This window comes from Adiantum capillus-veneris, chromosome 22 (assembly GCF_014529385.1).
Source record: "Adiantum capillus-veneris isolate H3 chromosome 22, ASM1452938v2, whole genome shotgun sequence".
NCBI lineage: Eukaryota > Viridiplantae > Streptophyta > Polypodiopsida > Polypodiales > Pteridaceae > Adiantum > Adiantum capillus-veneris.
Genome location: NC_140952.1, coordinates 26,197,398 through 26,220,472, shown reverse-complemented (window position 1 = coordinate 26,220,472; position 23,075 = coordinate 26,197,398). Strand labels below are relative to the sequence as shown.

The 23,075-nt window shown below is 51.2% G+C and overlaps 1 protein-coding gene across 4 annotated transcripts in view; it reads left to right on the top strand.

Annotated features, from left to right (window-relative positions):
* The window catches only part of LOC147429061 (uncharacterized), a 304,137-nt gene that overhangs the window by 106,858 nt on the left and 174,204 nt on the right, over positions 1-23,075 (top strand). For 2 of the 4 annotated variants that reach the window (XR_015185807.1, XM_086495272.1), the window contains exons 8-9: positions 9,683-9,782; positions 10,954-11,028. Coding sequence is in view for 3 of the 4 variants with exons in the window: in XM_086495272.1 (XP_086351398.1) it covers positions 9,683-9,782; positions 10,954-11,028 (175 nt within the window). In the remaining variant the exon portion in view is untranslated. The remainder of the gene's footprint in view (positions 1-9,682; positions 9,783-10,953; positions 11,029-23,075) is intronic. The other 2 variants (XM_086495273.1, XM_086495274.1) reach the window with 2 other exon arrangements.

Here is a 23,075-nt window from a genome sequence, read left to right as displayed (position 1 = left end):
AGAACACAATTGCTGAACGTGCATTGCCCAAGAGCTGACTACAAGACCAAAACCTGGATTAAAGACTGGCTGGTAGCACACCCAGCTCCAGACCAAGACCCTATCACAGGTACAAGGAGGTTGCAGAGGCAAAGGTGCAATGGTTAAGTGAAGTGATGTCCCGACTCCATACTAGACTGAGAGGCTTAGACTAGTACCAACCCTGAGGAGAGCACCACACCCACGATAGTACCACACTCAACTCTTAAGCGACCAATTGACCACGGACTTGTGAGCTGATGACTGATGAACTCCGTTTGAATACAATACATACCTTGAATATATACTTTGAAAAAATCCCGATGAGTGGCTGGCTGTATCTGCATTCACTTCCACTAGATGCTAAGGGTGAGGACCCTGGTCCACACGGCTACGCAAAGGTCATGCTTTAGTACCTTGGTCCACTAGGCCACACCATGTGTAAGCGGACGGCACCACGCAGCAACAGAAAAGAGCAGACTAAACCGACTTTAGAGAGAACGACACACGAGACGTGGAGTGGCTGTGTTTCATTGCAACAGAGCACTAGCTCCAAACCCTAACGCCCCTTTCGGTGTTTCATTATATTGCTTCAACACATTACAACTCGAGTAGCACTCCTTTGTACCTTCCACGCGGTACCATGCCAGAGAGTGAGCCCTCTTGTCATATATAAAGGCCCTTGGCCCTCAAAAGAAATTTACATGAAAAGCTAGCGGTCTAAAGGGATCTGCTCTCCCAAAAGCTAGCACCCTTAGGGGTTGTCCATAAAACACGAAAAATCCATACTGCAAGCCACACTAGTAGTCAGAGCGAATCACGGGTCGTCTGTATGGCATGCTGCCACGTTATCATTTTGTATTACGCCTCGTCAAATGAGGTGCCATAAGTTGGGAAGACTTTTAATATTTAGCCCACTCGGCTAGGATCTGTAAGGTGGTGAGAACTTCGTCTTTTTCTTCTTCTGCTTTTGCTTGGGTTTAGGCCCCTCGACCGGGATCTGCAGGTTGTCTAGGGCTAGGCTCTGGGAGTCCTAGCCCAGTCGGTCTTTAGTGGCTTGACACGTCAACAACTTGTGACATCCCCCCTTCTTGAAAGCAGAGTAATCGTCGGCGATTACTCTACGATTACATTATTTCTGCAAAACAATCCAAGTAAGCTCAAAAAAAAATCCGAGGGTCATCCGGAGGGTCATTCAGTATTTAGTTTTCTCGTTCCATATCAGAGCTCTTGATATTTTGGCGTAGCAAAATTAGCCATCACACAGACCGCACTGATATGTAGCCGGTGTCTTGATGCACTAAAATTACATACCTAGGAAATTTCCCCCAATGAGGAATATTCAACGGTTGACACATCACGATGCAACACAGATGCTCACATATGCATGCTACAAGACACAACAAACAACGCTGCTAAGCACTCCTCCCATATAGACGGTCGTAGGCATGAAGCTACTCAACGACTACCCCCGCACTCCCCTCGCAAATAACCTAAAAAGGTCCAGATTATGGAGTGTCCCATCATTCTTGTCGTTCCAAGGCATGCCCAAGAGAGCATCACAACTTCATGATGTGGAAATCTGTGTTTCCTTGGTATCCTTGGATGGTCACCGGGAGAGCACCAATGAGCGGTATCACCTCTCGAGCTTGCTCAGTGGCTAGCTCGGCCTCAAGTTCTCCACCCTTTGGATCATAGTCAAAATCCATCTACTTGAGGAAGCTAGGATGAAGGAAATTCTAGGTAGCTCCGGGGTCAAAGAAGATCAGGGCTTTCAAGCCCTTGATTTTTCCAAAGCTCTGCACAATTCATTTGAACTTTCGAGATTTATGCCATAAATATCAGGTACAAGTCCAATGATGGCGAGTCGAGCTCTCTTAGTTGGAGGTGGTCCTGCGGGTGTATCTGCTCTCTGAGCTGGAGGTTCCTCTGAGGATGTCTCGGCTCTTTGAGGACATGAATTGTAAGTATGCCTTGTCTGAAAACATTCAAAGCATTGGCCTTCTTGTAATAGGGTTTCTTGTTGCAAATGAGGCCTTTGAGGTTGATTTTCACGTGATTCCCGAGGGTTTGTTTGTTGTTGCCGTGAGTTCTGATTGTTTGCTAGAGTTTCTTGTGTAGTAAACTTTTAGCTTCCCTTTCATAATCTTGTAGCCGACCGCAACATGGTCCATAAGCTCTTGCATTGTTGATACTTGTTTAGAAAGACAATATTCTTGTAAAAAGTCACCCCTTTACACATTTCATCCCTACCTGGGTGTTCCACTATACCATTGTAGCTTGCTACACACATAAGGAAGCCATGATTTCCTTCCCAAAAGGAAAAATAATAAAAGGATAAGACTATTTAGTCAGTCCTTCTATGAAGGTAGGGGAGAGAGAAGTAGAGAGCACATAATTGATACATGATCCAAGGATATGCGGAATGGGTAAGCTAGGTGGGAGTATGCATTGCTTACTCATGTCTTTTGTGTTGTGTCTTAGTCTCTTTTCTTTCAATCTTTTGTCCTCATAAATGAAATGAGGTCTGTTTTCTGAAAGAAAAGGAATCTGTAGGCACGGCATAAACCTGATCTAAACATTTTGGAATTTCTGAAGGCGTACACTTTTTAAACGGTCCTTGATTTCACTTTCATTATAAAAATTGTTTGTAATATTCTTTCTTTTTTTTTTTCCAAGAAAGAGATCCTTCTATTAGTTAATGAAAGCTGCCCATAGGGCTACATCCACCTCTGCAAGAGAGGGCTACAACAAACATGATGGGGAGACTCTCCCAATGAAAAAACAACATATATACAATGGGGCTAAATCAAGAGATGGGAGGAGGGAAAAGCCACACAGGTGGACAGTAGTGCCATCTGAGCACCCCCTGGACCATGGAGTAAAACGGCCCAGGGCGCCAGAGACGAAGGAAAGCCTCGCGGCGCTCCCGCATGCGGTCGGAGCTGCCCTGTAGTCCCTCAAGCTGTCCTCTGAGAGTATGGATCAGCTCTAGCCAAAAGTCACGAACAGTCTCTGCTGGTGGTACAAGGCGAGCCTCAAAGATGCGGAAACAACGGGCCCGCCAGATGAACCAGAGAGCTAGGCCGCTGATGAGCTCCCAACACTCCTCTCTCTCACTGCTCCACTCCTGTGGAGTAAGGTCTGTAGCAGGCTGGAGTGTAGGTCGACCCCCCTGTATCACTATCATCCTGCTGGCGGAAGATAGCTCAAACTGAAGTGCCAGGCCCGTGAGGGTGGACCAAGCCGCCGCCCCCCAAGTGTACTGTCGAGCCGTGGAGAGGGCAAGCATCAGCCGAAGAACTCGTAGCCACACCTGCTGGGCCGAGGGACAGTCCCAAAGACAGTGTCGCTGACTCTCCACCAACTCGTCACAGGCTGTACATGCGGCGGAGAGACCACAATGTACAAGCCAGCTCCCTACTGCTGTGGCTCTGTGTGCAACCAACCACTGGAACAAGGTGACGCGCCTCGGCTGTCTGGAGTCCCACAGCCTCTGCCAAAAAGCTGCCAAGAACTCAACTGTGAGACCCTCCTGCCAATGACGTGCTGCAGCGGGGCGGGCCTCTCTCTGTGCTGCAAGTATATGACGTCCAAGCCGAACAGTGTACTGAAAGAAAGGGACCCCTGGGCGGTCTGCAGAAGAGAATGGGTCCCTCCATAGCCACTCACGAGGATCCCACTGTACTCGTGCCAGTGGACAACACTCCCAAGCCCATAGCCTCCAGTGTCCTGTCTCAAGAGCTGCTGGGTCAGGGTCTATGACGCAAGTCCTCCCACAGATGCCCACAACTCGGATCCTCTGGAAACAACACTCTGCTACTTGCGGGGCCTCTACTGCAACTCTCTGTAAACGTCCCCCACCTTGAAGCTCGAAGAACAGGGCTGGGACAGTCTCTGAGCAAGCCCTGACTGAAATGAGAACCTCCAGTCGTGTGAAGGCTCCCATCCACCGGGGTGCTACTGGCTCGAGAGGCGTGAGCCAATCAGCTGGAACTGACTCTGAGATGTCCTGACACATGCTCTGAACCCCTCTCATGCCCTGTAGCTGGACAACCTGCACCTCCTCTGACAAACCTGTGAACTCTAGCCAGTCACCCAGAGAGCGCGCTGGACCTGCTGCCATGGGACCCCAAGAAACATGAGGCCTACTCCCAACCAAGTGGCCTCTCTGAGTGCTAACCATGGGGTTCCAGACGAGGGGCTGCCGTAGGCGCTCCTCCGTGCACGTCGGCTGTTGCTGCTCTAGGCCACGCCGCAATAGCTCCCAAGACCGAAGCAAACTCACAGTGAATCGGTCCTCCAGTCTCCTGCTCAAACCAACTCGGCGCAACTCTGTAAAGATCCATATGGTCGAAGGTTGCCAAGGGCCTCCTGCCTGAGGCACCCTGGCACGAAGCCTCTGCAACAAGAACTCCTTCCAGGGCTCCTCGCCTGGCAAAAGTCCTCTGACGACGAACTTCCCAAGAAGGGCTCTGCTCTGCTGTGCTGGATCAATGATCCCAAGCCCCCCCTGAGAACAAGGAAGTGTGATGACCGACCAAGCCACCTTGGCTCGGGCAATCTGAGTGTCGCGACCAGACCAAAGGAAGTTCCTGATCAGCCTCTCTACCTGGCTGATACAAGAACTCGAGAAGATCCAGCAAGAAGTGATGTACCACATAGTCGCCAACAACACCTGGTTGGCAACTACTACTCTACCAGCCAGCGAAAGTCGTGCTGAGCTCCAATGTAGCAGCTTTCTCCTGATGGACAGTAGAAGAGGAGCAATCTGCTGCTCGGGGGACAAATCCAAACCAACCTGACAACCCAAGTACCGAACTGCAGTCCCTGGAGGAATCCACCTGAAACCCTCTCCTGGCATCCAATCTGGCACAGGAGCACTACCAACTGAGAAAGCCACTGTCTTTCTCCAGTTGATCAGTGCGCCCGATGCACAGCAGAAGGTCTCCAAAGCCTGTCCACATCTGTGTAAATTGGCCTCCTGGCCCTCTAAGTATAAGGCTGAGTCGTCGGCAAACTCAGCGTCCAGAAGCTCATCTCCCCATATAGGGAGTGCTAAGCCCCTCAAACCAACCTGCTGTGACACCAAAAATCTGCTCATCGCCTCCGCATAGAACAGAAAGAGAAAGGGGGCAAGAGGACAACCCTGTCTGACCGATCGTGTGAGCATGAAGCGCTCACCTCTACCTCCTGCCAAAAGCACCTGACTGTGGGCCTGTCTGTACAAAGCTGACACCCCTCTGATCCAAGCCTCTGAGAAGCCCATCCTACGTAGCGTGCCCTCTAGAAAGTCCCAGTCAACTCTGTCGTATGCCTTCTCAAAATCGAGAAGAAGAATCACAAGGTCCTCCCCACGGAGCCGTGCAAGGGCAGAAGCCTCCCAAAAAGTGAAGATGTTGTCAAGGATACTGCGTTCCTTGACAAAACCTGTCTGAGTCCCATGTATAAGGCTCTCCAAGAGTGGCTGAATCCTCAAACTCAGAGCCTTAGCAAGAATTTTGTAGGCTGAGTTGAGAATGGTGATGGGACGCCACTGTCGAATCTCATCCAAGGAGCCACCCTCCTTTGGAATGAGGTAAATCAGGCCCTCACTCATGCTATCCGGCATCACTCCTGTGTGCAGAATGTATTGAAAGGCACTACAAAGATCTGGGCCAAGCAGGTCCCAGTACTCCAAGAAGAAGCTGGGAGTCAGCCCATCCTCACCTGGACAGCTACCACGAGGGAGGGCCCTAAGAGCCGTGTGCAGCTCCTCAAGCTGAAGAGGCAACTCAAGCCTCTGCCGCATCTCCTCAGTCACAAGACAAGGCATCTGTGCCCAAACCTGCTCCGTGCATGCATCTTGTCTCTCTGACTTTGGCTCAGCCGACAGTAGCTCACAGTAAAAGTCAGTAGCAACTGCACGCATATCCTCTGGCTCGCAAACAACTGACCCATCGGGTCTCCTCAACTGATTGACCTTGGCATGCGAGTGCCGAGGTCCCACTGTCTCAAAAAAAACATCTGTCACTCTGTCACCCACCTGAGTCCACTGAGATGCATGCCGGTGGAAGGCAAACTCATGGCGCCTCTCCTCTGTGCAAGCAAGCTCCTGTCGAGCCTGCTGGAGCTGCTCCTCCAACCATGGACTGTCTGGATGCTGCTCCTGCATCCTCTGTAGTGAAGCAATGCCTCGTCTGAGACGCTGCTCCTCCTCTGTCGCTGCAGCCCGTCGAGCCAAAGACTCCTGAAGAAAGAAGAGGCTGAGCTGAGCTAGGCCTGAGGCCACTCTGTCTGCAGGTGGAGCCTGGCTGTCCATGCCCTCTGTCCATAGAGCCTCGACCCTCTCTCTGAGTGCTGAGTCCAACAAGACCCGCTCTGGGATGCGAAGCATCGTGCTCCCACTCCTCTGCCTGTCTGCCACTGTGAGGATCACTGGTGCATGGTCCGAGAAGGATGTCCCTGCCAGGATGCCCACTGATCCCCCCAAGTCACTGAAGTGGTCACTAGTGTAGAAGCGATCTATGCGCGATAGATTCACTCCTCCCACTCGGCGGTCCGATCTAGAGAAGGTAAGACTCTCTGGAGGCCTCACAAAGCCAGAATGCTGCCATGTATCCGAGACCCTCAACGTCATACAAAAACTCTCCCAAGCTGCTAACTCGACTCCATGCACAGTAGCATGGCTGCCTCCGATCCTGTCAGAAGGGTCCTCCAACATGTTGAAGTCCCCTCCTACACACCACTGGTCAACCTGTGGCAAAGACTCAACAATCTGTGACCAAAACTCTGCACGAGCACTCGCCACATTGGGCGCATAGATGTTCAGGAAACCCACAAGGCTACCCTGAACCTGCATAGTAATCCACTGAGCCCTGCCTGGTACAATAATCCCTCTGCCCACAATGGCCTGCTGTAATGAGTCCGCAATAGTCATACATACCCCACCTTGGATGCCTCCAGGTCCAAAAGCAGCTGACCAAAAGGTATCATAGCGTCCACGCAAAATCTGACCACATCGCCGAATGCGGCTCTCAGACAAATGGTGCTCCTGAAGCATAAGGAGATCAATCTCTCCTCCCACAAGGCATCGCTGAAGCTCCTGACGCAATCGGCCCCGCTGTCGCTGAAACTGGGGCCCACCTAGTCCCTGCACGTTCCACGAGACGATCCTCATGGGGAGCGAGAGAGAACAGATGCTGCCGCAGCAGCAAGACGAGCTATCTTCGAAGCAGGCTTGGATGGGGAGTAATCCGCATCCGAGCGTCCTCTAGATAGGCGAGACTGCAGTGAGTGCCTGGTCCAAGCCCAAGTAGAGCGAGCCGTGCGTAAAGCAACCTCCTCTGTCCAGGAGTCCTCATGAATGAATACATAGCAAGGCAAACACTGTGTATCAGCAAAAAAGTACACCACAATGTGTCTACATCCTGCTGAATCTGGGGGTGTCACCGCAAACTTGGCCAGTGGCCACAAAGTCTGCAGCAGATCTGTAACGCCAAGTTCTCCCATGTGGTGAGAGAACTCGAGAACCTGTGTATGCAACCATCCCACCACTGAGTCGAGGGACCACTCTGTCTCAGTCCTGCCACAGAGGGGGAAGGAGAAACCAACTGCTGAGTCCAAGGCCTCTGTCCCCCTAGCAGCGAGGAACAAAGCGTGGACTCTGAAGCAGGCTGCCTCGTGGTCTGCTGCGGAATCGCCAAGAAAACGAGTAAACCCGTAATCGAAGAAATCCCAGCGGCGTCGGAGGTCAAAGCTCGTCAAACCACGAGGGATAGCTGCAAGAGGAGATGTCTGAATCTGCAGTGGGGGCCGCAAGAAGGGCTGACCCTCTCTCGCTAGGCGACTCGTGGCGAAGGCGCTGCCAAGAGATCTCCTGGCCGCCAGCAAGGGTCCAGTCTCCAGAGCCGACTGTGGTACTGAAGCAGGAGGAGGGGGAGAAGGGGCTGGGGGGGGCGGGGGAGAGGAGAATCGGGGTGGGGCGGCAGAGACATGGGGGGGGCGAGGTGGGGAGTGAGCGGTAGCAGAGGGTGGGGGAGGGCATGAGGAGGAGGAGGGGAGATCGGAAGGCGGAGCGGCTGGCGAGGGTGAAGCGGAGGTGGAGGCTGGCGTAGGGGGCTCCTCCTGCTCAAGAGGACCAAAGCGGTTCCCCGTGGGAACCCACTGCTGCTGAGTAGGCACCTGGGGGCCACTCTGAGTGCCAGGCTGTCGCTGTGGCCCCTGGCGTCGACGGCCACGGGCTTGCTGCCACCCCTCCTCCGCTGGAGCCCCAGGCTCGGAGGGTGGCGCTGGATCTGTGCTCTGCGTCGCTGGCTGTGGCTGCGGCCCAGCCTTGGCAGGCTGGGGCTGAGGCTGCGGTGCGGGTCGTGGTCTCCTCCGTGGACAGGCCTTCGCTAGGTGGCCCATCTGTCTACAAATGAAACACTGGTTCGGGAGACCCGAGTACTCCACACTCTGTCTAAACCAACCCCCACTCACCCGAGGCAGAAGGATGACCTTCGGGAGCGTGTGGGTATCTCTGACCAAAACTCGAACTGAAGGGATGCCAGCCGCCTTGGCAGCTACTGATGCTGCCGTACGAGGTGTCTCCAGGAGAGTTCCGATGGCGGAGCCAATCCTGGAGAGAAGTGGAAGGTACTCCCTCCGTAAACCCGGAAAGCAGACTGAAATGGGGATGTCCGCCTCCTCTACTAGCACATCCGAAGACGGGTCAAAACCATGTCGCCACTGTCGAAAGTGGGCGCGTGCTGCTCGGATGGCCAATGGACTCATAGCTATGACCTTGGAGGCCATCTCGGAAGTCTCGAACTCAATCTGGTAGTACCCCCGTCCGAGAATCTGGACATCCAAGATCTTGCCCACCTCTGCGAGGAGGCGGGCCTGGAGAAGATCTCGCAGCTCTCCTCTGCTGGGACGAGTGCCGAGAACCTTGCAGATGACAGAAGTCGCCTGCAAGCATTCTACCTCTGTGGCAAGGCTCGCTTGCTCTGCCGGCGTAAGAGCAAGTCGAATGGTGGGCTCAGCGGGGTCGGGCGAGGGGGCTTCAGGCGAGTCCCTCTGAGGTGGAGCTGGAGCCTCCATCTGTGTCTACTGCTGAGTCGAAGAAGCGGGCGATGAAGAAAATCTGCGAACGAGTACGCCAAGCACTTGTCCGAAGAGAAAGCGTTGCCGAGCCAGGTGCAGAAAACCTTCGGGAGCAAAGAGGACGGGGGGGGGGATGATGGGGGGACGGCGAGGGCGAAGTGGGCAGCCAGGAATGTGCGGGTGCACAAGCGGCAGCGAGCGGGGGGGTGGGGTGGAGATGGCAGCTCGAGAGGAGGGCAGCGGGCAGCCTTTGGGGCAGCGCGAGAACAGGGGGGGTAGTGGGCGGGCGGCAGCGCGCAGGGGCAGCGGGAGGGGGGGGGGGGGGGGGGGAGAGGGTAGCGATGGCGCAGCAAGGGGGGGGCGAGTAGCAGTAGCGAGCGTTCTTCAGTGTCCGCCTTTTCATTTCCACTGTGTTTCTTGATCGTGCTTCGGCGAGATCTCATTGGATCTTGTAATATTCTTTCTGAGATATAGGATAAAGACATTTCATTGCAGATGACATGTGGCACTTTTTCTGTCATTTCTCTGTGTAGAACTAAATTTCTATTCTTATTGAATATACTTTCACTAAAGTGCATTTTGAACTGTTTTCTTATAGGTGCTTGAGGAAATCTGATTCACAATTTTCTTATCCTGTTCTTTATTGCTCCCATTTTTCAGATAGAGGGTTTAGATGCCCTAGCAACCAAGTCTGCAAGGTATCAACATGGTTACAATACTAAATAAGCATCATAGATACCACTCATAGTCTCTGTAAAGTGGTATGATGACAGACAGTATATTAGGAGTTTATCTGTTTTGAAATACTTGTGTGTTCAGGTTTACTCTAACTGAAGTTTTTTCAGCATAGATTTGTGGGAGAGTGGATAACTCGAATCACAGTTTGAAGTTTCTATGTAACCCCAATATCTTATATAAGTCGTGCTGATTATTACCTTCTATGGAATGATGGTGATAAAGGGGACAGTGCACCTTTGTTCATACCAAATAGTACGGCCCCAGCACGTTAATACAGGATAAACATCTTCTGTGAGTCACTGAGAAAATCCTTCCACTGTGTAATAGTAAAAGCTCAGACTTTTATTCACGTGCAAGGGCTCTAGGCACAGGTGGAAAATGTAAAAAGAGAAGTGGAGGAGCGACTTAAACTCATTTGGAGCTAGTAGAGAGGGAGAGAGGCTTGGAGAGATAGGCTTGATTGAGAAGATTGTGGCTTGAGAGACTTGAGGGAGATAAAGCAGTTCTGCAAGGAAATGGAACCTCTAAACAACCCCAATTTAATGGGTACCTTAGTAGCCTGAAAAATCTAGAAGAAAAGGGTCAAAAAGCTGATTAACATTTTTGCTCTTGCTGCAGAAGCAGGTGGCAGAAAAAATTAGTTTTTTTTTGGTGCGTATTGGTTCAAATATGTGCCGCACGGTATGGCACAGACAGTTTATTATAATTAAGCTTGTACGTAGCTTAAATGAAGCTATGATATCAACCAAGGATTCTTTCTATCAAACATTTTATGCAGATTTCGTTGAGTCTTTGCAATAAAATTTCTGACTACGAAGTTTTCCGCACTCTTCCACACCGATTTCCATCAGGGACATTGTAATGACTTAATTTTCATTGACTATATTATCCTCATTTTGCCATGCATCCTCCATAAGATCCCTTTGTCACTTCCCATGACCAAAATTTGATTTATTTGCAACGTGTCGTCATGTTTCCTCATAGATGCTAATTTTCCTGATTTACTAGTAAACAAATGGTTGTGCACGCATGCGCTTGTGATTTTCAATAAAGACTTCTCTGTTTCCAAAGTGCATGAGTTTTTGAATTCTGTAACTTATTTTTGTAATGTACTGTCGGTTTTTTGCGAAGAAAGTTGGTGGAAACCCAGGCTATGGAGCTCAAACCTTCGACATGTTTCCATTCTCAATGCTTACCCTATTTCAGGTAAAATTGAATGGATTTAGTTCTTGTAACATGAATATTTTCTAATTATTCATAATTTAAAGTGCGTTTAACAAGAAGACATGGCTAACTCTACTTAGTTTAGTGCTCTTGAATTATAATAGTTTGCATTGTTGAGGATGAGTAAAGGGATTTTTGGATCCTTGCCCCATTACTAAAGTAGCATGGCTTACTCTACTTAGTTTACAACCCACTTAAACAATCCATGATAGATGATTTGTTACGTACGCCTGTTGAAATATGTACTGAGTATTACTTTACCAAAGTGGGATAGTTTCCCATGAACAAGGGGAAAAATTTAGTGCTGGTAGGCTTGTAGGGATCTGAGGTTGTAACAAAGTGGATAGCTACGAGAGAATGGATAGCAACTTGTAGCTGGGCTACATTGTCACTCTACATGGAAAGACAAGCCAGCTATAGTTGGTCATGGGTTCACACTTGCTGGACTTGACACGTTGCAGGAGTGGTGGTTTAGAGGACACCGTGGCCAGTTCTTCTCCACCACAGTTTGGGGATACGTGCAGCTGGACAGTCAGAGATATTTGAGTTATCCGTTGGTTGCCCTTTTGGGTTGTATATATGCTCACATTTGCTTGAGTCGGATGGTTAATGAGTCTTGAGTCTAGCGTCGAGTCGAGTCTACATCACACATTGCACCCTCCCTGCACATCTTGAGCCTTGACACCCGCATTGTACTTGTGAGTTCTGGGCTTGGAGCAGAGTGTGCTGCAATGCTAGAGTCTGTACTGGTTCATCTGAGTTAGTCGAGTCCCATACTGTTCAGGTTCTACTATTGATTCGCTTGTTTGCTATATTGTTCATTGTCTACACTGTAAAGTGTTTTCATTACGTTGGTTGCCCTTTTGGGTTGTATATATGCTCACATTTGCTTGAGTCGGTAATGAGTCTTGAGTCTAGCGTCGAGTCGAGTCTACATCACACATTGCACCCTCCTTGCACATCTTGAGCCTTGACACCCGCATTGTACTTGTGAATTCTGGGCTTGGAGCAGAGTGTGCTGCAATGCCAGAGTCCCTACTGGTTCATCTAAGTTAGTCGAGTCCAATGCTGTGCAGGTTCTACTATTGATTCGCTTGTTTGCTATATTGTTCATTGTCTACACTGTACAGTGTTTTCATTTTGTTGGAGTGAGATTTCACGCACATTGCAATGAGGAGCACCCACAATAGAGAGCACAACACATTAATCCCACTAAGGTGCTCTCATTTTTGGCACGCCCGGTGGGACCTCAATTGAAGTTTCACTCCGTTGCGCCTACTGGTTGAGGAGCTAGTTTGTTTAAGCTCTCGCCTGTGTTGTTCTGCTAGTCTAGACTAGAGTAGTTCAGCTTGGTCTATCCAGCTTAGTTCTAGACCAGCTGGTCTAGTCAAAGCGCAACCCTTTGTGCCGAGTAGAATTTCATCAGTGCCGTTACCCCTACCTTCCCACCCGGCTACCTCCACTCTCTCAATCAGTTCTGCACCTCCCAGGTCACCTTCCCCAATACAGTTCTCGGCCACTATGTTACAACAAGCTCTTCAGCAACAAACTCGTGAACTGGGAGCCATGGAGGAGCTCACAAGCGTCCTGGCTAAGGTGAACATAAAGTGTCGACTTTCAGAGGACTCTCCACAGAGGATGCAGATGACCATGCTAGGAGATTCGTCTTTCTCTGTAGGGGTCGTGGGCTCAACAGAGAAGATGCCTACCTTGTGCTCTTCCCATCAACGTTGGATGGCTTAGCCGATAAATGGTATAGTCAGTTTGTTGAGAACCATTTTATGACTTGGGCCACATTACGAAGGCAGTTCTGTGAAGCTTTCAAACCAGGGGTCTCCCAAGAGAAGGTTCTGGATGAGTTGGCCAACCTAGTGCTACAGCCGCATGAGACTTTGCAAAACTCATGACAAGGACAAAGTCTCTGGTCGCAAAGATTCCCCAAAAACCAAGAGAATTTATGGTCGAGAAATGGGTGGAGACGGCTCTTCCCAAGACTTCTCAACCAAATCTCCGAGAGAGTCTCCGACCTGAAGCCACTCTAGAGGAGTTTGTCATGGTTGCTACAAGTATAGAAGGGGCTAGGAAGCTCGTCACCAACCCCCCTCAAGTAGAGACCACCTCAGTATTTTTGGAAGTCCCTCCGACCCTTGGACTTCTTTATGCGCAGGGAGCTCAAAGCCTTGCAGTTACAAAGAGCTCTTCAAGAGGAGAGATCATTATCTCTTTAACAAGAGAAGCTGGAGGAGCTCAAGGCTCATAAAAAATCTAAGGCCTGGGTCTGGTGTAGCTCTTGCCGTTCTCCCAGGCATCCTCCCCAAGAATGCCCTGTTCGAGCTTACTGTCACTGATGTGGGAAGTCCGGCCATGATGATAAGGAGTGCTACTATCTGAAGGGACTGAGGCAATTACAACAGAGCCTCGCCCCTACGCTTCAACACGGCTTGGCTCTTGCATCTGATATGGTTTCTCCCTATGGCCATCCAAACCACATGCCCCCATTGCTGACAACCCCTCCTACTATGCAAGGTATGCAAAGAGCCTTTCCATCTCAAAGTTTTTATCATGCTAGTGCCTCCTCCGATCTACACCTCAGCTTCAACCCCCATGCAGCAAGAGCAGAGACCACCTCATCCCCCGCCTCGTCCGTCCAATTGCCCCATTTTGTGCTACATGTGCAGGGAATATGGGCATTACCAAAGCAAGTGTCCCTAGCCCGAAGGGTCTCTGCCTTGCCATCATTGCCCTAAGGCTAAGGATCACTACAGTAAAGATTGTCCCAAGCAAAGGGCATCCACATCTTCCAACCTTAGTCAGAATCAACAAGAGTTCACATTTCCGAAGATCAACCTGATTGCGGTAAGCGCTCTTCCTCAACCGTCACCTGCTACACACATGGTTACCCCTAAAGATAGGGCGTACCAAGTGGAGGAGCCCATTGGTGTCCTCACTAGGTCACAACGAGTAGCCTTAGGCTTTAGTCTTCCTGAAGGTCCTGCTCTTCCATTTCCTCCTCAACAACCTAGTCCGTCTGCAACATCTGACAAGCCACCCCCTAGTGCCAACAACCGACCCACGTCTATGCTATTTGATATTGATGGGGCCTTCTTAGAAGCAGTAGCTGACTTGCAACATGTCGAAGTCCTAGAACACGCCTTGCCCAAAAGCGCGAAGCCTACATCAGAAACTATTTTGAAGAACACCTTTCAACAAATATCCCTTTATGACATGCTAAAGCTCGATGCAAATCTAAGAAGTGACACCCTTATAGTCATTCAGTCTTTGTACCTGGGTGGAGGGCCTAGTGGCGGGCACCTCCCTGTACAGCCCTCAAATTCCTACATGATTTCCTATCCCGCCGCTCCCCTCACCGGTTACAGAAGTCCTCATCTCACTGTATCTATTCTTGGGCGCCAATTCTCCGGTATTATAGTCGATGGTGGATCTGGAATCAATCTGGTGCCGGAGTTCACTATGTTGGCTTTAGGTGTGCAGCCTACTCGCCTTGCTCCCTTCATAGTTACATTGGCCGACTAGAGGACAGTCTACCCCGTGGGCATAGTGGACAAGGTGCCTGTACAGGTACAAGACTTCACCTTTAGCTTAGATTTTGTTGTGGTTCATCTCCCTCAGGTTGAGGGGGGGTTTCATTTACTCATCGGTAGTCCATGGTTGCGGCACCATGTGGATACATTCCCGATGAAACCAATTCGACACAAAGAAGGTATGGAGCCAGTAGTTCATCATAGTTCTTTGTCAGTGGAGTCCAACCCCGACCTGGAGCAGCCTACCCCCGTTGCCATGCTATTTGGTCTCTATTCAACCCTTGCTTGAGACTAGTGAGCCATATCATCCAGAGGCAAGTGTGATAGTCACTAAGGATCATACTTTTGTTGCCCCTTGATGGAGGCCATCGGCCTTGGTGAACCTATAAGAAATCTCCTTTGCAAGAGTTCACTAGCATCTTGTCTCTTCCCTTAGCCACCTCTGTGTGCAACTCCTCGCTCACACTCTGCTGTGTCTTGAGGACTTGCCCTTCAAGGAGCTTTCACCAAGATGGTTACAAGAAGAGTATGCTGATTTTCGCATCAATCAGACACCAGCCCATGATGTCTCAAAACTCCAAGAGGCAGCTCAATCTTCAGCTTCTGATGCACCCTCACCAACTACACTGCTTGACTCGGTCAGAGAAGTCAACCTGGGCGACCGTGACGACCCTCAACACATCCTCTTAGCCGCTTGGTTATGGGATCATCCCGTGCTACTCGATCAGGTAGTCTCTTTTATGCACTCCTTTAAAGATGTTTTTGCCTGGTCTTACAAAGATTTGGAAGGAATCCCACCAGAATTGGGTGTCCATACTATCTCTTGGTTGAAGGGTTAAGCCAGTAAGAGGCCGAGCTTACAAGCTCAACCATAGGTATGTAGAACGTAGTTCTCGTTTGACGTACGGAACGTCTTGTTCCGTACGGCTTGTCACTACCGTTCTGTTCGATTAGTACATTCCGTGCGCTCAAAAATTTCTAGCTGGTTTTTACCATAGGTGGTATTTTGACTGCTGCCTACTGGACATTGTAAGCAAGTTTTGGAGCCCATTCCCACCACATTGGATCATCTGCCATGTGGTAGAGCCTAGGCCCTAGCCCTTCCACATGTGACAAATTACAATGGACATAAGGCTTGAATCCCATTATCCATGTGAGATGATGTGACCTGTTCTTATGACACTCCCTCTCTCCCATGCTCTCCCTCACTCATCAAGAGTCATCATCCATGCTCTCCCTCTCCCATGCTCTCCCTCACTCATCAAGAGTCATCATCCATGTTCTCCCTCTCTCATACTCTAGCCTCTTCCTATTTAAGCAATGCCTCTCCATCTTGTTCTCCAACACTTACAACTACAAGCTCTGAATGTTCTAGCTGTGACAAGCTCTAGGTCTATAGCTAAGTGTATAGTTTAAACCCAAGGGCCTAGGCCTTAGACTTGGAAGAATTATTTGTTTTTTTACTTTGAACGTACGTCATGTCATCGTACACCATAATTTTTTTTAGTTCGTTTAGTTCCGCACATCGTGGTACATGTACAAACGTACAGGATCGTATGAGACCACCCTGAGTATGTAGAAACTGTCAAGAAAGAACTAGAAAAATGCAAGGAGTAGGGATCATCGTAACAGTGGAGCACTCTGAGTGGCTATCAGCCATGGTCATAGCGCCTAAGAAGCAATCCTATAAAATCTGCATGTGGGTCGACTACTGCGCTCTAAACAAGGTAACTATCCTAGATGGTTTCCCCACGCACACCCTTCACTAAGCATGCACTCGAACAGCTCTTTGCCATCTTTCTCAGGCGTGGGAGGCATGTTTGAAGCCCAATCCGAAAAAATGCCATTTTTTGGTCACTTAAGGTACACTATTAGGCCATGTGGCGTTTGCTAAAGGTTTAGCGTCTAATCATAGAAGATAGTAGTCATCATGAAGTTGCCTCCTTCCATCAATCCCAAAGGTGTTCAGAGTTTTGTAGGCCACACAGGCTATCATCGTCGCAGGTTCATTCGTATGTATGCATAGGTGGCTCAACCATTGACACGGTTGACCGATGCTACTATACCCTTCAAATGGTCAAAGCTCGAGGCTGAAGCATTTGCATACCTCAAAAAACGCCTAACTGAAGCACATATCCTAGTTGCCCCTATTTGGTCTCTTACTTTTCATGTGCATATGGATGCCAGTCAAATGGCTGTGGGTGCTGTGTTGATTCACCCTAGCAAAAAGCTCAACCTGGATTGGCCCATTCACTATGCAAGTTGACTACTCACTAAAGCAGAGCGCAACTATAGCAAGACAGAAACGGAAGGTTTGGCTTTTGTGTATGCTCTACAAAAATTTCGTCACTATTTATTAGGGGTTCACTTCACAATTATTATTGATCACCATGCCCTGTGCTATTTGCTTAATAAGCCGCAAGTTGTAGGTCGAGTGTGGAGGTGGTTACTCCTATTTCAGGAGTTTGATTTCGAGGTGGTCCTCCGTCTCGGCAAGCATTACGTCATGGCTGACCACCTCTCTTGCATTTAAAACAAGAGAAGAAGCTACAGGGATTGCAGACGACTTTTCAAATAGCAATATCTTTAAGGTGGATGTAACTCCGGAATGTGAGACACCTTGCTGGAACAAGTGAAACAACACCAGCCGTGAAAAGCGTGCTCGCTACTGCTGCCCGCTCACCCACCCCTTGTCCCCCCCCCCTCCCTCGCGCTGCCCCCCTGCCTATACCCTCTCGCACGCAGCAACCTGCCTGCCCCCCTGCGCGTTTCCCAGCGTGCTGCCACTCCCGTTGCCATTCCCGCCGCCTGCGCGCTGCCTTCGCCAGCCTTCCCCGCTGCCCACCCCTTCCCTGTTGCCCATCGCCACCCCCCTCCTCCTGCTCGTCCCGCTGTCCCCCCCCCCCCCCCCGCCGCAGCCCTTTCCGCCTGCCACCCCCTTTGCCGCGTCTGCCTCCGTGCTTTTCACCTTTAGCCATTCCCCCCCCCCCCCCTCCCCCCCCCACTTCATGGTTTTTTTTTTATTTTCGACCTCTCCTGCTTGTTAGGCCTCGCCAATATCCTTGTCATGCTCGGTCCCGTAGGAGTTGACATCTTCATCAATGTTTCTCCGCCCTTTCTTCACAGCAGCAGACACAGATAGAGGCTCATGCTCCGCCATAGAGGAACTCCAATGAAGTCCCCTCGCCCGAGCCCGCTGAGCCCACCATTCGACTTGCTCTATCACCGACAGAGCAAGCGAGCCTAACCACAGAGTAGAGCGCCTGCAGGCGACTTCTGTCATCTGCAAGATTCTCGGCACCAGACCTAGTAGAGGAGAGTTGCGTGATCTTCTCTAGGCCCGCCTTCTCGCGGAGGTGGGCAAGGTCTTGGACGTTCAGATCCTCGGATGAGGCTACTACCAGATCGAGTTTGAGACCTCCAAGGTCATCGCCATGAGCCCTTTGACCATCCGAGCAGTTGGAGCCCACCTTTGACAGTGGAGACATGGTTTTGACCCTGCTTCAGATGTTTTGGTAGAGGAGGCAGACATTCCCATCTCTTTTTGCTTTCCTGGTTTGCGATGGGAGTACCTAGCACTTTTAACCAGGATAGGCTCAGTGATTGGGAGTGTCCTGGAGACACCTCGCACGGCAGCCTCAGTAGCTACTAAGGAGGCCGGCATTCCCTCAGTTCGCGTTCTAGTTGGGGATACTCACACTCTCCCGAAGGTCATCCTTCTTCCTCGGGTGAGTGGGGGTTAGTTTAGACAGAGCATGGAGTATTCGGGCCTCCCAAATCAGTGCTTCATTTGTCGACAGATGGGCCATCTCACGAAGGCTTGTCCACGGAGGAGGCCCCGACCTACACCATAGGCTCAGCCCCAGCCTGCAAGGGCTGGCCAGCAGCCACAGGCAAAGACACAGAGCACACAGGCAAAGCCACCCTCCAAGCCTGGGGCTCCAGCGGAGGAGGGATGGCAACAGGTCTGCGGTCGACGACGGCAGGGGCCACAGCGACAACTTCGCACTCAAGGTAGTCCAGTGGCGCCTGCCCAGCAGTAGTGGTTTCCCACGGGGAACCGGGGAACCGATTCGGTCCTCTTGAGCAGGACGAGGACCCTGCTCTAGGTCCCACCTCAGCTTCACCCTCGACAGCCCCCCCCCCCCCCCCCCCCCCCCCCCCCCCCCCCCCCCCCCCCCCCCCCCGCGTCCTGCTCCCGTTGCCTCTTACCTCTGCCGATCCCTCTCGTCTGTCTTCTCCCCCACTCCCCCCTCCCCCCCCTCCCGCTCCAGTTCCTCAGTCGACTCAGGGGGTAGGGCATCCCCAGCTGCTAGGAGATCTCTTGGCAGCGCCTTTGCCACGAGTCGCTTGAGGAGAGAGGGACAACTCTTCTTGCGACCCCCTCTACATGTACAGACGTCTCCATTTGCACCAGTCCCTCGAGGTCTTACGAGCTTCGACATTCGGCGCCAATGGGACTTTTTTGACTACGACTTTACAGGCTTTCTCGGCGATTCCTCTGCAGACCATGAGGCAGCCTGCTTCAGGGTTCATGTTCTGTTCCTTGCAGCTAGGGGGATAAAGGCCTTGGACTCAGCGTTTGGCTTCTCTTTTCCCCTTTGCGGCAGGGACCAGACTGAGTGGACTCTCGACTCAGTGTTGGAGTGGCTACAGACACAGGCCCTAGAGTTCTCTCACCACATGGGGGACCTAGGAGTTAGAGACATTCTTCAGACTTTGTGGCCGCCAAGTTTGCTGTGACCCCTCCAGATGCAGCAGGATGTAGACACATTGTGGTTCACTTCTTTGCTGATACGCAGTGCCCGCCATGCTTTGTACACATTCATGAGGACTCTTGTATAGAGGAGGTTGCTTTACGCACGGCTCGGTCTACCTGGGCTGGGGCCCGACACACTTTGTAGTCACGCTTATCTAGAGGATGCTCGGATGCGGATTACTCCCTATCCAAGCCAGCCTCAAAGATAGCACGTCTAGCTACTGCGGCAGCATCTGATCTCTCTCGCTCCCCATGAGGATCGTCTCATGGAACGTGCAGGGATAAGGTGGGCCTCAGTTTCAGCGTCAAAGGGGTCGATTGCATCAGGAGCTTCAACGTTGCCTTGTGGAGGAGAGATTGATCTCCTTATGCTACAGGAGCATCATCTATGTGAGAGCCGCATTAAACGATGTGGTCAGCTCTTGCGTGGACGATATGATACTTTTTGGTCAGCTCTCTTGGACCTGGAGGCATCCAGGGTGGGGTATGTATGACTATTGCGGAGTCTCTACAGTAGGCCATTGTGGGCAGAGGGGTTATTGTGCTAGGTAGGGCTCAGTGGAGCACTATGCAGGTTCAGGGTTGCCTTGTGGGCTTCTTGAACATATATGCGCCCAATGTGGCGAGTGCACGAGCAGAGTTTTGGTCACAGATTGTTGTGTCTCTGCCGCAAGCAGAGCAGTGGTGCATTGGGGGTGACTTCAACATGTTGGAGGACCCTTCTGACAGGATTGGTGGTAGCCATGCTACTGTGCAGGGAGTTGAGCTGGCAGCTTGGGAGAGGTTTTGTATGACTCTGAGGGTTTTGGATGTGGCAGCACTCTAGTTTTGTGAGGCCCCCAGATAGCCTGGCCTTCTCTCGTTCGGACCGCAGAGTGGGAGGAGTGAATCTATCGCGGATAGATCGCTTCTACACTAGTGACTTTTTCGGTGACTTGGGTGGGACAGTTGGCATTCTGGCAGGGACTTCCTTCTCGGACCATGCACCAGTGATCCTCACAGTGATAGATAGGCAAAGGCGAGGGAGCACGATGCTACGCATCCCTGAGAGGGTCTTGCTGGACTCTGCACTCAGAGAGCGAGTGGAGGCTCTTTGGACAAAGACTCTGGACATGCAGGATTCTCGTGTTGACAGAGTGGCCTCAGGACTAGCTCAGCTTAGTTGGTTCTTTCTCCAGGAGTCCTTGGCTCGCCTGACTGCAGAGAGAGAGGAGGAGCAGCGTCTCAGACGAGGCGCTGCTTCCTTGCAGAGCATGCAAGAGCAGCATCCAGACAATCCGTGGTTGGAGGAGCAGTTACAGCAGACTTGCCAGGAGCTTGTTAGCACAGAGAAGTGGCGCCATGAGTTTTCTTTCTACCGACAGGCATCTCAGTGGACGCAGATGGGTGACATAGTAGCTGGTGCTTTCTTCGAGGCAGTGGGACCTCTGGTGTACGCTGCCCAGGTCAGTCAGTTGAGGAGACCTGACGGGTCAGTTGCTTTTGAGCCAGAGGACATGCGTGCTGTTGCACTGACTTTTACCGTGAGTTACTATCTGCAGAGCCTCAGTCAGAGTGATTCGATGCATGCAGGGAGCAGGTGTGGGCACAGATGCCTTGCCTTGTGACTAAGGAGATGCGTCAGAGACTTGAGCTACCACTTCAGCTTGAGGAGTTGCACGCGGCTCTTAGTGCACTCCGCCGTGGTAGCTATGCATGTGAGGATGGCGTGACTCCCAGTTTTTTCTTGGAGTACTAGGAATAGCTTGGCCCCAGATCTCTGTAGTGCTTTCCAGTACATCTTGCACACGGGAGAGATGCCTGACAACATGAGTGAGGGTCTGATCTACCTCATTCCCAAGGAGGGTGGCTCCTTGGATGAGATTCGACAGTGGCGCCCCATCACCATCATCAACGCAGTCTACAGAATTCTTCCCAAGGCTCTGAGTTTGAGGATCCAGCCACTTTTTGAGAGCCTTATACATGAGACTTAGACTGGTTTTGTCAAGGAGCGTAGTATCCTTGACAACATCTTTACTTTTTGGGAGGCTTCTACCCTAGCGAGGCTCCGTGGTGAGGATCTGGCGATTCTTCTTCTCGATTTTTAGAAGGCCTACGACAGAGTTGATTGGGACTTTCTAGAGGGCACTGTATGCAGGATGGGCTTTTCAGATGCTTGGATCAGAGGGGTGTCAGCTTTGTACAGACGAGCACACAGTCAGGTACTCTTGTCAGGAGGTAGAGGCGATCGTTTCATGCTTACACGCTCAGTCAAATAGGGCTGCCCTCTTGCCCCCTTCCTCTTTCTGTTCTATGCTGAGGCGATGAGCACGGTTTTGGTGTCGTAGCAGGTTGGTTTGCGGAGCTTAGCACTTCCTATTCGGGGAGATGAGCTTCTTGACGCTGAGTTTGCTGACGACTAAGCCTTGTACTTGGATGGCCAGGAGGCCAACCTTCACAAGTGTGAGCAGGCTCTTGAGATTCAGTTGTGCATCTGGCACACTGATCAACTGGAGAAAGACAATGGCTTTCTCGGTTGGTAGTGCTCTTGTGCCTGATTGGATGCTAGATGAGGGTTTCAGGTGGATTCCCCCAGGGATTGCAGTTTGGTACTTGGGCTGTCAGGTTGGTCTCGACTTGTCTCCCGAGCAACAGATTGCTCTCCTCCTTCTGTCTATCAGGAGGAAGTTGTTACACTGGAGTTCAGCACGACTTTCTTTGGCTGGCAGAGTAGTAGTGGCCAACCAGGTGTTGGTGGCGACTATGTGGTACATCACTTCTTGCTGGATCTTGTATCAGCTAGGTAGAGAGGTTGATCAGGAACTTCCTTTGGCCAGGACGTGACACTCAGATAGCCCGGGCCAAAGTGGCTTGGCAGGTCATCACTCTTCCTTCTTCACAGGGAGGGCTTGGGATCATTGACCTAGCACAGCACAGCAGAGCCCTTCTTGGGAAGTTCATAGTCAGAGGACTTCTTCCAGGTGAGGAGCCCTGGAAGGAGTTCTTGCTACAGCTTCGTGCTAGGGTGCCTCAGGCGGGAGGCCCTTGGCGACCTTCGACCAGATGGATCTTCATAGGGATGCGCAGAGTTGGTTTGAGCAGGAGATTGGAGGACCGCTTCGCTGTGAGCTTGCTCTGATCTTGGGAGCATTTGCGGCGAGGCCTAGAGCAGCGACAGCCTACTTGCGCGGAGGAGCGCCTACGACAACCCCTTGTTTGGAACCCCATGGTTAGCACTCAGAGAGGCCACTTGGTTGGTAGTCGGCCTCATGTTTCTTAGGGTCCCATGGCAGCGGGCCCAACACGCTCTTTAGGTGACTGGTTGGAGGTTTCAGGCTTGTCAGAGGGGTTGCAGGGTTTCTAGCTACAAGGCATGAGAGGGGTGTAGAGCATGTGCCAGGACATCTCAGAGGCAGTTCCAGCTAAATGGCTCACACCTCTCAAGCCAGTAGCATCCAGGTGGATGGGAACCTTCACACGACTGGAGGTTCTCATCTCAGTTCGGGCCTGCTGAGAGACTGTTTCCTCCCTTTTTTTCGAGTTACAGGGTGAGGGACGCTTACAACGAGCTGTAATAGAGGCCCCGCAGGTGGCAGAGTGTTGTTTTCAGAGGATCCGAGTGGTGGGCATCTATGGGAAGACTTGTGTGATCGATTCTGACGCAGTAGCTCTTGAGACTGGACACTGGAGACTATGGGCTTGGGAGTGCAGTCCACTCGCACGAGTATAGTGGGATCGTGGAGAGTGGC